Source organism: Canis lupus, chromosome 23 (assembly GCF_003254725.2).
Source record: "Canis lupus dingo isolate Sandy chromosome 23, ASM325472v2, whole genome shotgun sequence".
NCBI lineage: Eukaryota > Metazoa > Chordata > Mammalia > Carnivora > Canidae > Canis > Canis lupus.
The window spans coordinates 2,648,997-2,662,753 of NC_064265.1; the positions used below are offsets into that span (position 1 = coordinate 2,648,997).

The 13,757-nt window shown below is 39.0% G+C and overlaps 1 protein-coding gene across 1 annotated transcript in view; it reads right to left on the minus strand.

The window, feature by feature from the left end:
- Positions 1–2,472: 2,472 nt before the first annotated feature.
- Positions 2,473–13,757, minus strand: part of ABHD5 (abhydrolase domain containing 5, lysophosphatidic acid acyltransferase) — a 34,182-nt gene continuing 22,897 nt past the window's right edge. Inside the window, 5 exon segments of the mRNA XM_025461467.3 lie at positions 2,473–4,715; positions 5,283–5,300; positions 5,302–5,470; positions 8,186–8,297; positions 10,577–10,731. Of these exon segments, the coding sequence (XP_025317252.1) occupies positions 4,626–4,715; positions 5,283–5,300; positions 5,302–5,470; positions 8,186–8,297; positions 10,577–10,731 (544 nt within the window). The 3' untranslated portion in view covers positions 2,473–4,625.

The window sequence follows — 13,757 nt, forward strand, 5'->3', positions numbered from 1 at the left end:
ATCCATGATTTCACTAGAAGTGACAAATGGTGCTTTCTTAATCCTATCATTTCTCTGGCATTTAGCTATGATTCTCAAGTGAAGAACTTTCCCTTATCCAGTTAACCTGATATACAAAAGAGGTCAAGAAGTCTCATTTCTCCGGTTAGCAATTTTTAAAATAATGGGTTGGTACCCTAGGAACCTCCAAAGGTGATCTATTGTTTTTAACTATCATTATGATCTCATGGATTTGTATATATTTCGTATGTCAATCCACTGTCCTTTCATATGCTCAAATTGCTCCATCTTTGGCCAACAGGAGCCTTTAAGTTGGCTCCTGGGTCCTTCTGACACGACCTTACTCTGATTGGTTCCTTGCTTTCAAGCACAAGATGGTCCAGCCTCATCTTATCCTTTCCCTGCCCCTTTAGTGAGACAATCTTGGTGCCAGGCTGGGCCTCACCACTGGGCTGTGACTGCTTCAAGACCTTTCAGGGGACAAAACTATGTAATATGTGTTTTTCAGAAAAAGAAAAATAAATCACAGCATGTTACTGGTATTTCCAATTGAAATATACAATCAGTTTTTACTTGAGTCTTGTATCTCTTTTGTGCTGAGAATCTTGGTTTGTGATTCCATTTACATAATAAATATGTGTTTTTTTATCAACACAGTTTCAAAATGATGATGTCAATCTCATTGTTAAAAACAAAAATACTGAATGCAGTTTAAGATTTCTTTGTGATTTTTTGGTCTGTTGGATATATTTCCTTACGGAAGTGCAGACAAAATGTGGGTTTTAGTCACTTGAAGAAATTCTATATGTGGTTTTACCTCCAGCTTGATATAGTTAACTTTGTCTTAGTTTTAAGAGTTGCTTTTCTTTTTTTTATTAGAAAACATTGAAGGATCCCAAAGTAAAAAGTATAAAACAAGATACAGATTCAGTTGCCATCCCTGTCCAGCTCCCTAAAACTACCACAAAGGGAACTGATTTATTATTTATTGGTTTAACACACTCTCCGCTGCATTAAATTTCATTTGTCATCTCCTTTCCTGCACAATAAGTAGCATACCACAGATCCCATTCTTCACTTCCTCTACTCCAGAGGTAACTCTAGAATGGTCTACAGAAAGAATCCTCATTTCCTTTCCCTACTATGTATTCCATTTTATGGATGTACCATTGGTTCTTCCATCAATGCCCTCAGTGGAGAATTAGAAGGCCTCCAATCTTTAGTGGCTATCATGTTATAATGAAGATCTTTGTGCATACACCATTTCAGATTTTTGCCAGGGTGTCTCAGATAGATTCTTAGAAGTGAGACTGCCCAGATAAGAAACAAATTCATACTTAATTTTGCTATTTATTAACAAATTCCATTCATAGGAACTTATAATTTTCAGAGTGGATTCCCCACCATCTCAGCAACAGCAGTGTATTGTGTAACTTGGATTGTCCCCCACCTGACCAGGTAAGAAATGGTATCTTAGTAGTTGAAATTTGCCCTTCTCTTAGTAAGCATGCCTTCCTATGTTTAAGGGCTATTTGCATTCTATTTTCCAGAAACTGTTTCTTCATATCTTTTTGCCTATTCTTCTTAAAGTTTTAAAATTTCTCATATATTAGAGCTATGTGGACCCTCTGTAACAAACAGTGCAAATATTTTTGCCAGTTTACCTTATAACTTTTTTTGTTTTGCCATCCAAAACTCTTACCTTCAGTTAAAGATGCAAACTTTTGGGCAGCCCAGGTGGCTCAACGGTTTAGTGCTGCCTTCAGCCAAGGGCCTGATTCTGGGGACCCAGGATTAAGTTCCATGTCAGGCTCCTTGCATGGAGCCTGCTTCTCCCTCTGCCTGTATCTCTGTCTCTCTCTCATGAATAAATAAATAAAAATTTTTAAAAAAGATGCAAACTTTTCCATTATTGCTTCTGGATTTTCAGTTACAGGAAAGTTTTCCCTTCTCTCAGATTATTATATTCCCTCCTCTCAGATTCCCTCCTTCATACATATCTTCTTGTAGTTTGTTTAGGCTTCATTTTCACAGCTGGGTCTCTGATCTATTCAGATTTTATTTTTGTGCAGTATGAGAAATGGATTGAACTTCGTTTTCTTCCACATAATGACACCCTTTATATATATGTAATATATATGTAATTATATACATATATAATACATATGCATATACACATATATAACATATCTACATAAACAGAGACACTTCAAAAGTGTTTTCTAAATAATATTCTGAAACCAACTCTAGGCAAACTTTCTCTTGAAAATTAGTTTTAGAAGGAAATAGACATCACACTAAGGGTGCATGAACACAGGAACCACCACATATGGAGGTCGGCATACTGCAGAGTAGCCTTCCCACCCAATGCCAACACGCGTCACTATACCCACACACTGGATCCATGGTCTTATGAGTAACTAGTATAAACAGATGAGGCCATACCAAAAACTCAAGAAAATATACAGCAGCTGACTTGTTGCAACTATCAAAATAAAATTTATTCTGCAAAATAAAGTTAAAAGTACATTGTGCATAATTTAGCAAAGATCAAATACTGTAATAGATTTTTAAGAAAACATTAAGCACCTACTTATTTTTAGGAATTTGAGGATTCTGACCTTCTCTGCTAGCTCAATGTTCACAAAATTACATATTCTATAACCCAAGGGAGAATTTAACTTCTAAAAAGAATTACGACAATATATCTCAAATAAAGCAAAATCAGTTGGTAGGAAAATAAGTTCCACTTGACATTTGGGTACAACTTTTTCCCGAATCACTTGACACATCTGTGGCCAGGAACTCTACTTACTAAGCTGGGACCAAGTTTCCTTTGAAGAAACCTTGCTGTGCAAGTAAAAACTGTCATTTACCCAAGTAAGAGTCGGAGTGTGTCAAAAATACAAAAATATTACCCAAATTATTTGTATACCACTTAAAGGTTTGGAGCTAGCACTCTAAGATACTAACTGAAAAGTACAGGCTACTTTTGTTCTTAGGTAGAGAGATCTGACAACATGTCTTCGCTCTCATGCTACCTTTTGCAGTTACCTAGCTAAAGTGCCAACTGAGACAAACTGTTCACTGGAAAGCTATCTCTTGCACTTCACTCTATCTACCTATTCCTTTGTAGGGAAGACAACGTTGAAAATAGAACAGTTGCTCTTTCTGGCAGTTAATCCACAGTGATTCAATCTTATATTTCCTAACTAGATTTCCTAATTAACCATCTAAAAAACACAATAGTCAAAAACATTAAATCATTATTTGCTCTGGTTCACTGTTTTTATTTACATAACCACCTTTCTCCTAGACAAGCAATGTTAGCAAAACATGAAGCAAAGAAGCCTGGTTAATGACAGTCCTATTCAATTTTCTTTTTTGGAGGGTCTTCTCAGCAGCCAGTTACCACATGGCAACTTTCACAGTTTCAAAGTTTTTCCCCATTTTAAAACAGCAAGAAAGTGTTACACGTGATGGTAGTTATTGTCAAACAGTTCAATCAATCTTATATAGCTCTTATAATACATAGCTTCAAGTATGTATATTATTTAATCAACACAAACCTCAAACACAAAAACAAAACCCAATAACCAAGTGCTATCTCATTTCTGGTGCCATGAGATGCAATAGCACCACCTATTTTTGTATTTTAGTGGTTAAAAATGGAATCCAGTTTTAGCACCCATCTACACAGGAGTTAGAGGTTAATGACAATATATGATAGGCTTACTGGAAGATAGCAGTCTTAATATCCCCTCAGAAGGCAATTTGTTCCTTATGCTGCATCCTGGCTCATGAAAAGAATCTTATTAATGGGGGAAGAAAGGACTAACTTTTAGTTAGGCTTTTAGGTACTTAAATCACTTAAATACTAATGTCATGTTTCCCTGAAAGTATAGAATTATTTCACATATAAAAGATCTCAAGGAGTTCTGTTGCTGCAGATACATCAGGATGGACCACATTTAAAATGTTGAGCATGGCTTTGTAGCCTTAGACAACAGAGGAAAATCAGAAAAATTAATGCTAGTGATCAATTCCCATCTTTTTAGCCAAAATGCTGTCTCCTCACTCCATTTCAAAAATGAAGTGAAAGATTCTAAACAAGTGATAGCTTTTTACATAAAAACACATGAAACTGTGATTAACTATATCAGTTATTAGACAAGGTAAATACAAGCAAAGAAAATAAAGTGCACCTTTACAGTATATAAAATTATAGACCCAGTAATCATTTTTTAAAATTGGCAATATAGAATGAAATATAAAAAGTACCTGACATAGCAAAGATAGATAGAAATCAAAAAAATTTCTGTTGAAAAATTACAATTTTTCAGTATAGCAGAGGGACAAATAACCTTTTATTAAAGCTAATTAGATTCGGAGACTCTTGAATATTTCAATTTTGTGTAGGAGAAAGGAAAGCCATTCTTCTAGAAGGCACTAACTGGATTAAATGTGCAAGCAGCAACTTCATAAAGAAAATATGTGCGAAGTACAGTAAAGAAGCCTGCCTGGTTCTTTTGTGGTATTCCTCACTCTGCACGGTAGAATGCACAGTATTGCTGAGAAACTATGTCAGTCTGCAGGCTCTCTCTCCCACATTCTCTTCAGCGTGCTCAGTCTACAGTGTCACAGATCTCCTTCACTTTCTGGTTGAAGTCTTCTGGTTGATCTGCATACACATAATGCCCTGCCCCAAGAATGGCCTGGGAAAGGAAAAGGAGTTGGAAGGTCAGTGAGCAAAGGCATTTAGTAAAACACAATGATATAAGCAAAAACACTTAGCAATGAAAGTGAGAACAGCTATAAAGAAATAAAACATAAAACAATGAACAACACTGATTTGTAGTAACTTTCATGTATATCCATCAAATAAACAATCCGAGAATAAAGAGAAGAATCTATTGGGCCTTGCTAAAATCTTATATGCAAAAAACTATTCTAAACTGACTACTAATGACAGGGCCAGCAGATCCAATGAACCAAGTGAGAACACACTGCCTTGTGAGGTGGGAGCTGGTCAGGTGCCACTGGAATGTTCCTCTCCACCTCAGAGATGCCATAGCTCTAGGGACAGGCACGGCCAGTTTAGACATTAAGATGTGTGTGGGACAAGCCCTGTCCCTCATCACAAGTGACATCAGGTCCTGATGCAGGCTGCTGGTCTAACTCAGATCTGAAAGCACAGGGACTAACTGAAATCTCACTGAAGACAAACATAATACAGCAGGCTTCACCTACAACTGAAAACCCAAACTAACCCACACACTTACTATTGTCTTCACGTATGAAGTGTGGTCGTAAGGACTGGATGCTGGTGCCAGAATTGCCATCTATGCAGGATCGGGCGCCAAAGATCACTGAAACTGGAATGTCAGGGTGCATTTTACCAATTCGCTGGAGCATTGGTCTTTTTGCCCATCCATAAGGAATAGTCATATTTTTGAATGCTGTCTCACCACTTAAGGAAAAGGAAAACAAAACACATACGATTTCTGTGGAAGAATATGTACTGTACCCCCACCTCCATGAAAACACTCAGACTTAGTTTCTCCCTTCACTTAAGACAAACCTCAGCTTAAACAGAAAATATTAGAAAGTGTAAGAAACAAACCCCACGGAAGATATATGCTTTTAGAAAAACGAGGATGCTTTAAACTCTAGGTAATTAAAAGTTACCCTCTTCTAAATCAAACATGCAACCTTATCATTATTAAATTTCCTGTGGGGGAGAGTTAAAATGTTTTTTTCACTGTAACTTGTTTCAAATGCAGAAGGTAGCTTTTCAACATGTGCATGGCACCAGCTTTTTACCTGTAATACTAAAAAACCAATACCAAGATAAGAAGAAATGCAGATTAAGTATTCTTTGTGTATTTATATTATTTTCTGCATATAAAGAGGTTTTTTTTTTTCTTTTTTTTTTACTTATTTATTCATGAGACACACACACACAGAGAAAGAGAGAGAGAGAGAGAGAGAGAGAGGCAGAGACACAGGCAGAAGGAGAAGCAGGCTCCAGGCAGGGAAGCCCGATGTGGGACTCAATCCCTGGAATCTAAGATCACACTCTGAGCCAAAGGTAGACACTCAACCGGTGAGCCACCCAGGCGTCCCATGTTTCATGTTTATAAAAACCTTTTTAGCTAGAGAGAGACTGTGTCTCCTGGAGACACAGCAAAGAATTCAACTGGGAACGTGGCTGTCATGTAGCAACTAACTAATCCAGAGCCATACTTCTCCAGTACACCCACACATCCAGGAGGCAACATTCCTCTGCCTTCATTATCCTAGGGCCACAGCTACCAGACAATGAGAAACTATCCCTATATCTTAAGAGCCCACCAAATTATTCAACCACCCAATCTTAAACTGTCTGTCATATGCCCCTGCCTTGCCTTTCCTAAAGAGCCCCCCCCAATAAAAGTTCTGGCCTCAGCTTTCTCTTCACTGCTAGTTTTCTGCCACTTGACCAAAATCTGGTGCTTCCCTGTTACCCTTTCCTGGCATTCAGTGACCCCCCCTCTCTAGGACCTGCGAGTATAATAAACTTTGCTTTCTTGAGCCTCTGTGTTTTCTCTTGTGGCCACACGTGACTGATTATCACACAAAAGAACACAAAACACTTTGCAAACTGCCAAGATAGATCCACTCTGCTGTTACTTCTGTTTCCTTGCAATATTAGGAATAACTCAGAATTGTCTGCTATGAAGAATTAAGTTCAATCACAAGAAAGACAATAAACTACCACTACATAGGCACATGTAATCCTGAAATGGAAGTAAAGAATAAGCACAGAGACCAAGCAAGAAAACAGATGATGTACCTGGGACTGACCACTAAATACTGTTGGAACAAGTCAGTAGAGCATGAAGCCCTAGTACACCAGACCCAGCCTAGTGAGTCATAAAACGTCAAATGTCTTCAGGACCGCAAACTTTTCCAGCCTCCTTCACTCCAGAGAATCTCTAATGTATAGTATTGAAAAGACTAAGACTTTGGCTCCATCCTGATAGCTGCCACAGCCTCGACCCTTTAATAAAGCAGGTGTGCGTGTTCTCTGCCAACGGTGAGGGAAGTTGGCTCTGCCCTGAGTCTTTTGGCTTTGTACCCAAGTCTCAAGCCTGGAAAAGCTGAAGTACCACTTCAAGGTTCTGAAGTGTGGCCTACGGTCCACCTACATAGGAATCATCTGAAGCATTTGTAAAGATGCAGCCCAGAACCACTGAGTTAGTCTTAGGAACAGGGCTCAGGAATCACATTTTGGATAAGCTCCCCCAGTAATTCTGGTACACCATGAAGCATGAGAAGCAGAGCTCTCTGCTTACTACCTGCTAGACCCTCTCCCTGGCAACTCCAGGGTCTTATCTTCCAGGTTCCTTCCAGCTCCCTACTATCTTCAGGCTTTCTCCACTGGTACCATATATCTAATGTTCATAAGTCATATATTTTAAAAAACAGGAAACACCTTTGTTTGGCCCTCTTGCTCCCTGTGGCTTCTGGGCTCACATGCTCTTGCTCTTCCTCCTTCTTTCTCCCCTTTTCTAATCACTGTCAAAACACCTGTAAAGTCCCCCTCCCCCATCTTCCAGGCCTCACTCACTCTTCACTCACTACAGCAGTGCTTCTCATGCTGATCCAGGGTCACTAAAATGTGCTCAGCAAAAGAGGGGTGTAGTCATCATGTGAACTGGAACCATGCTGAATGGCATCTCCCAGACACTTGGGAGACTAAATACCCTTTTGGCACATAGCAAAAGTTTCTAAGAAGATCCACAGTACAGAAAACCATTAACTTTTATTTAATTCAGCAGCCCTTTTTTTTTTTTTTTTTTTTTTTTGTAGAACATGCATACTCAGTGTGGAAATGCTGTTTTATTTGAAATTCTTCTTCATCTCTCAACTCTAACCACCTCTCAGAGGTCCAGGACCAAAGCTTCCTCAACTTATCCATAAGCAATTCTGGGGAAGACAGGACCTCCTGCTTCTCAGTCTTTCATTAGCATCCAGTTTGTAACATGTAAAACAATTGTTTTACGTAGTAGGCACTCCATGTATACATGTGTAAATTAAGAAGTACTAGTCAGTTAACTACTAATAAAAATCTCCTAGAGTATTCCCATACACACAAAAGTGTAAAACACTAACAGGGTAAATTTAGAATCCTAATCCTTACCTTGGAGTCTGCACATTACAGTGGTAGATGTACTCTGTCACGGTGTCATCTTCAAACATTGAAGAATACTTCCGTTTGAAATCAGGCCTTAAACGCTGCACTAGACTTAAGCCTACATAACAGAAAACAAATGTTTTAAGTTATAGTTTACTGACAGACTAACAGAAAGGTTTTGTGTTTCTTATAGAATGAGTAAAATTACGTGTATTTAAGTATATATTTTAGGTAGAAACGAGCACAGATCCTAGAAGCTGCTCTCCTCAAGTTCCCTAAGAATTAAAATAAGAGGTAAAGAGTATTGTATATTGCCTTATAGATGCACTTCAGGAGCCCAAAACATACAAGTTAATTTTCTAAGACTTGTCTTTGTAGGCAAATAAATTCTATTAAATATGGCAGGTGAACAGAGCAGTCTGAGTTACCTTAACTTGTATTTCTCCCACAAATTTTAACACATTAGTATTTAAATGAAGTAAACTGGAATACACAAGTCCTTCTGTGGAAAAATAAACCCAGGGTTTCTGCGTAAGACGTTGTCAATCCTCGTGGCTAAGGCCATCCACTTGTGAGGTGAGAGGTAGGGCATCCTTTGCCCAGAGGAAAAAGGATGAAGAGTAGAAGCCTCCATCTGGTCACTATTTTCCCTCTTGGGGCTCCAAGGGCTAGCCAGTTTCCCTTTCTGTTATCACTGCCCATTATTCTAACAAGGTCTAACTTCTTTATTGGTCTTCTTTCCTACCTCTGAAGGAACTGTACAGCTCCATGGAGAATGCTTATGATGCTGATATTCTAGATCATGCCCAACCCCAACCATGCAATAGTGGGAGACAGAGGGTATGGCATGAGAGGGCCCCTCCCAGGTACCCTCCCTCCCCAACCACTATCTCCTAGTTTCTTTTCATACTGTAACTCTTTCCTTAATTATTCCCTGTATAACTGTAATCATGCACAATCAAGACTGTACAGACTGAATGAAGTTCTTAACTAGCCCATCAAAGGAAGACCAGGCACCTAAGAGGAGTGGCTCTACCCAGGAGGGGTGAGGAAGATAGGCTGTCAGAGCACTGAGGGAGTATGGTGTAGTCACCAACCCAATCCATGTGTAGTCCAAGGCTCTCCCTATCCCAAACAGAGGCATGAGAGCAAAGAGGGGCTGGGCCTGGGTAGAGGGTAGGTAGCAGAATCTACTATCCCCTCTGCAGCAGTTATTCCAACTCCCTCCCTACCCCCATGCCTCTCTTCTCATCTAACAGAACCTGACTCTTACCTATCAGTTAGGCAGCAACATGCCCAGGAAAGTGGGCCCCTCACTCCAGCTCCTGGCAACAAGTGATAATTGATCAGCCACACAAATGTATTCTTCTTTGCTAGTGGAAGAACTAGGGGTGCACAGAGACATAAGGAGGACTGCTGGGGCCTTCCAAGGAAGGCTGTCTTCCCTGATAAAGCATTATGCAGAGAAGACCATTTTCTATTCTCTCCTTTCTTCTTGCTCAGAGTGCTGCTCTGTGGAATGGAGGCTTTTTGCCACAGCAGCCATCAACCACCAAGAGGAAAAAGATCAAGAGAGTCACAGTTGCAGGCACAAACCTCAACATCAATGAGCCAGCTACTAGCTAAATGCTAAAACCACCTGCCTCTAGCCTGCTTGTTAAGGAAATAATGAAAGGTCCTATGGTTTAAACCACTTAGGTGTTCAGCTACTTGCAGCTAAAAGCATTCCTCACTGATACAAAATTATAGGAGGGAAAGTGGAGGTCCAAACCATCACCACTGGTGACAATGAGGGAAGGAAATTCCCCTGGCTTTGGGTGAAGACAGAGGAGCTGAGAATCAAATAAAATTACATCAGAGACTAAACACTGGTAAAATATGACCAGAAATACTAATCAGGAGTCCCTAAAATGTCTGTGGAAAAGGACGATTTTATGTTCTTAACATTCTAACATTATGGGGCAAGAAAGAAATCTGAGGACCTGAGCATATGTACATGTTATCCCCATGGGCAATCAAGTCAGGCTTTGTGATCTGCCAGCAGCATATCATCAACTAGCCAAAGGCTCTCTAATGTCCCCAACAAGTCAACATGCTGCACTTCTCCCCATACCCTGGGCTGACTAACCCCAACGGCAGCATTTCCCACCTTCTCAGTTTTGCTAATTCCAATATTTGCCATATAAAGATTCCTCTTTGAGATTATCCTGGTTTCATTATTTTGATGCATGGACTGTTACTTTTTAGAGGAGGAAAAAAAGGAACTTAGTAATTAAGAGGAGGAGGAGAGAAAGATTCAGTTTGTTTTTTAAGACTCTAACAATGGCCATCAGTAAATACTCCCCTACTACCAATCTAAACATTTTGCTTTCCTAGGATACAGATATAAGCACTCACCAAAGGGTCCTGCAATCCTGAGGCCAGCTAAAGGGTTAAAGGGAGTCAGTGCTGCTCCCAAGGCTCTGATCCACACTGGGATTGGTCTGTCTTGATCAGCAAGGTCTGGTCGCTCAGGAAAACCCCAAGGCTCCACTAAAATGAGATGATTAACCCTGTTGAAGGAAGAACAGATATAATTTCATTTGGCAAACTCACCCTAGGACTCTAAAGAATTAACACAATTTATGAAGCAAAGGCAGCATAAACCACCTTCAAAAACCTTCACATTAAAGAGAAGACTAATGGCTGACCAATTATATCACGTTCTTTTTTTCATCATGTTTTTATTACATGTAAACTTGCAGAATTGGTAGGATCTGAGAGGTGTATGGTAGGAAGAGAGCATCCTTTTTCATATATGTAAATGTGGATAATAAAGGGTGTGTGGAAGGGCACATAACCATGTGGCTACTCTTGAGGAATGGTATTTGTTGTTGTTGAAGCTATACTCCAATGAGAATACAGATCACTGTCCACTCAGAAAAGTCCAATGGTTGCATATAGCACAAGGATGACACTGCAGAAATCACTGAAGATTAATATTACACTTATAAAATAGCTTTGGACACCAACAACAGTTACCCCTGTGAATCAATCATTCTAAAAATATAAGAGGCATTTGCACTTTAGATGGATTCAAAAGGACTTTTAAATGAACTTTCCACAAACACAGAGATAATGTAATAATATGGGCTGAAATTTCCCCTAGTTTGGGATTCTAGATTGGTGAACATGAGCGTATCTACCCTACACACAATATCATGATATACTGACATTAGACTCTGTTCCTAACCCTTTCCTAATTTTCTTCTTTACTGACCAAAGAGACAGAAAATTTCCAAATCTTATATAAAATTGTTTTTGTATCACTAATAGTTTTAATTTTTCCATCTTATGAAAACCTCTTCCTGATGAGGGAAAACCAAAGCTATCAACAATACTTCCATGTGCCTGCATCATGATATCATGTCATACAGATCCTAAATAAGGCATAAAGGTCCTCATGATACAAATGATACTCAACTATAACCAAAAAGGCCAACAAATGCCACCAAAACCTTCTCAAGGATGAACTGACAATGAATGATTCTAAGGTCCCTTTCCTAAGTCATAACTGAAACCAGAACATGAGCACAGATGGCTATTATTCCCAATATAAAATGTTTTATTATTTTTGCCACCACAGATAAGGATGATTTATTAATGAGGCCTTTGCTTTTGACTGCATTTTCTCAAAGAGAAAGCCTTAGAGCACAGACCCAGAGCTCCAAGGGCTCTTGGAGAATACTCAGTCCAGCCTTTCACTTCAAAGATGAGAAGGAAGCTGAGACACACCATGTGGCCTGCTTTAGAACATGTAGAAGTAGGGCTAAAATCCGTTCCCTGACTCCAGCATAATAACCAATGCCAACAAGCCATTGGGTACACAGATCTATCTCCTAAGAACAGGCCAAGCAACACAAGATAACATCTCAGTAAAGGTAAAACTTAACTTTTATAAACTCTAGGCCAGTCCTAACTCTATACTCTAGATTTCAGAACATCGATGAAATGTGGAGAATGTAACTACCAATTTGGGTGGAGATACATGTTAAGTGAGATTTCCATATCCTAAAGAGTGCCTTCTGCTTAAAAGTTTTAGGAGACTATTTTCTCCTAAAATATGGGAAGAGTGATGGAAAGGAATTTGTTTTATTCTTTAATGGCACAGGCCAACTGATATTGATTTCCTCCTAAATTCCTCTTATTACAGTCCACAGTAAGATTTGAGGGAGAGGAAAAGAGGGGAGGGAAAGGCATGTCAGAGGTATCAGTGGAATTAATGAAACAGTCATCTAGTTGAAAGCAGCAGAAATTCCCATTGGAAATAGCTAGTATTATTCACTATTCACTTAGCTCCTAAAGAGAAAAATGAACTCTTTATTAAAAAATACCTTACCCTCAAAGATAATTAAATTTTGTTATGAATTCATTTGGGGATCCTGCCCAGTCTGTTCTATGTTCTTAATGACCGGCTAACCTAAGGGGGTGAGGGGACAAAGGAAAACATGAGAAGGTCAAGTCTCTTCTAGCTAAGTAATTGCTTTGTTTCTGCCTTAGTTTTGGCATGTCTTTAATATGGATCTTCAAACTAGCATCCCTAGATAAAAATATCAGTTAAAAAAATTTTTTTCTTAATGCCGGTTTAACAAACTATGCAAGGTATATATACTAGAAAAGATTTTTTTTTTTTTTTAAAGGGAGTTAACTGACCCAACAATTGTTCTATCTTGTGTCTTCAGCCTAGCATGAAGCTTAGCACATAGTAGATATTCAGTAAACATTTGGAGTATTTTTTTCCAGGTTTCCTTTTGGTCTTTGTCTATAAGAATATACAAATTTTATTTTATTTTATTTTATTTATTTATTTTTTTAGAATATACAAATTTTATAAACTATAATCATAGGAGCACTTGGGTGGCTCAGTTAAACATCTGACTTCAGCTCAGGTCATGATCTCAGGGTCCTGGGATCTAGCCCTGTGTCAGGCTCCTCATTCAGCAGGGAGTCTGCTTGTCCCTCTACCCCTCCCTTAGCTTATTCTCTCTCATAAATAAAATCTTTTTTTTTTTTTTAAACTATACTATAGAATAACTATACTCATAGAATAAGTCTCATCTTGTTTTTTGATTCTCTAGATGTTGATGATAATTTCCCATGTAACCCTATTTCCATTTTTATCTAAAATTGAGATAAAAAAATGCAATAAGCAATGGCTGCATAAAGGAACTGAATCTGTGTCTTTTCTCTCTGTTAAAGAAACAAAATCCCTGGTTTTCTGCCAGAGGAAGATGATAACTTCTAGGGTATTTCTTATTCGTTTTTTCGTGATCTTTTCATCCAGGTCTCGTGTTATCGTTGTTGCAAATCAGAGTGTGCAGGTGGAAAGAGATTGATGGCTAGGCCTGTTCGGTGAAGGTTAAAACAGTTACTAATGGGGGCCCATCTTAATAGCCCCAAGGAAGCTCTGCTATCCAGTGTCATGGTGGAAAGCCTTTAACTCTGGATTATTGGGATCCCTGGGTGGCGCAGTGGTTTGGCGCCTGCCTTTGGCCCAGGGCGTGATCCTGGAGACCCGGGATCAAATCCCACGTCAGGC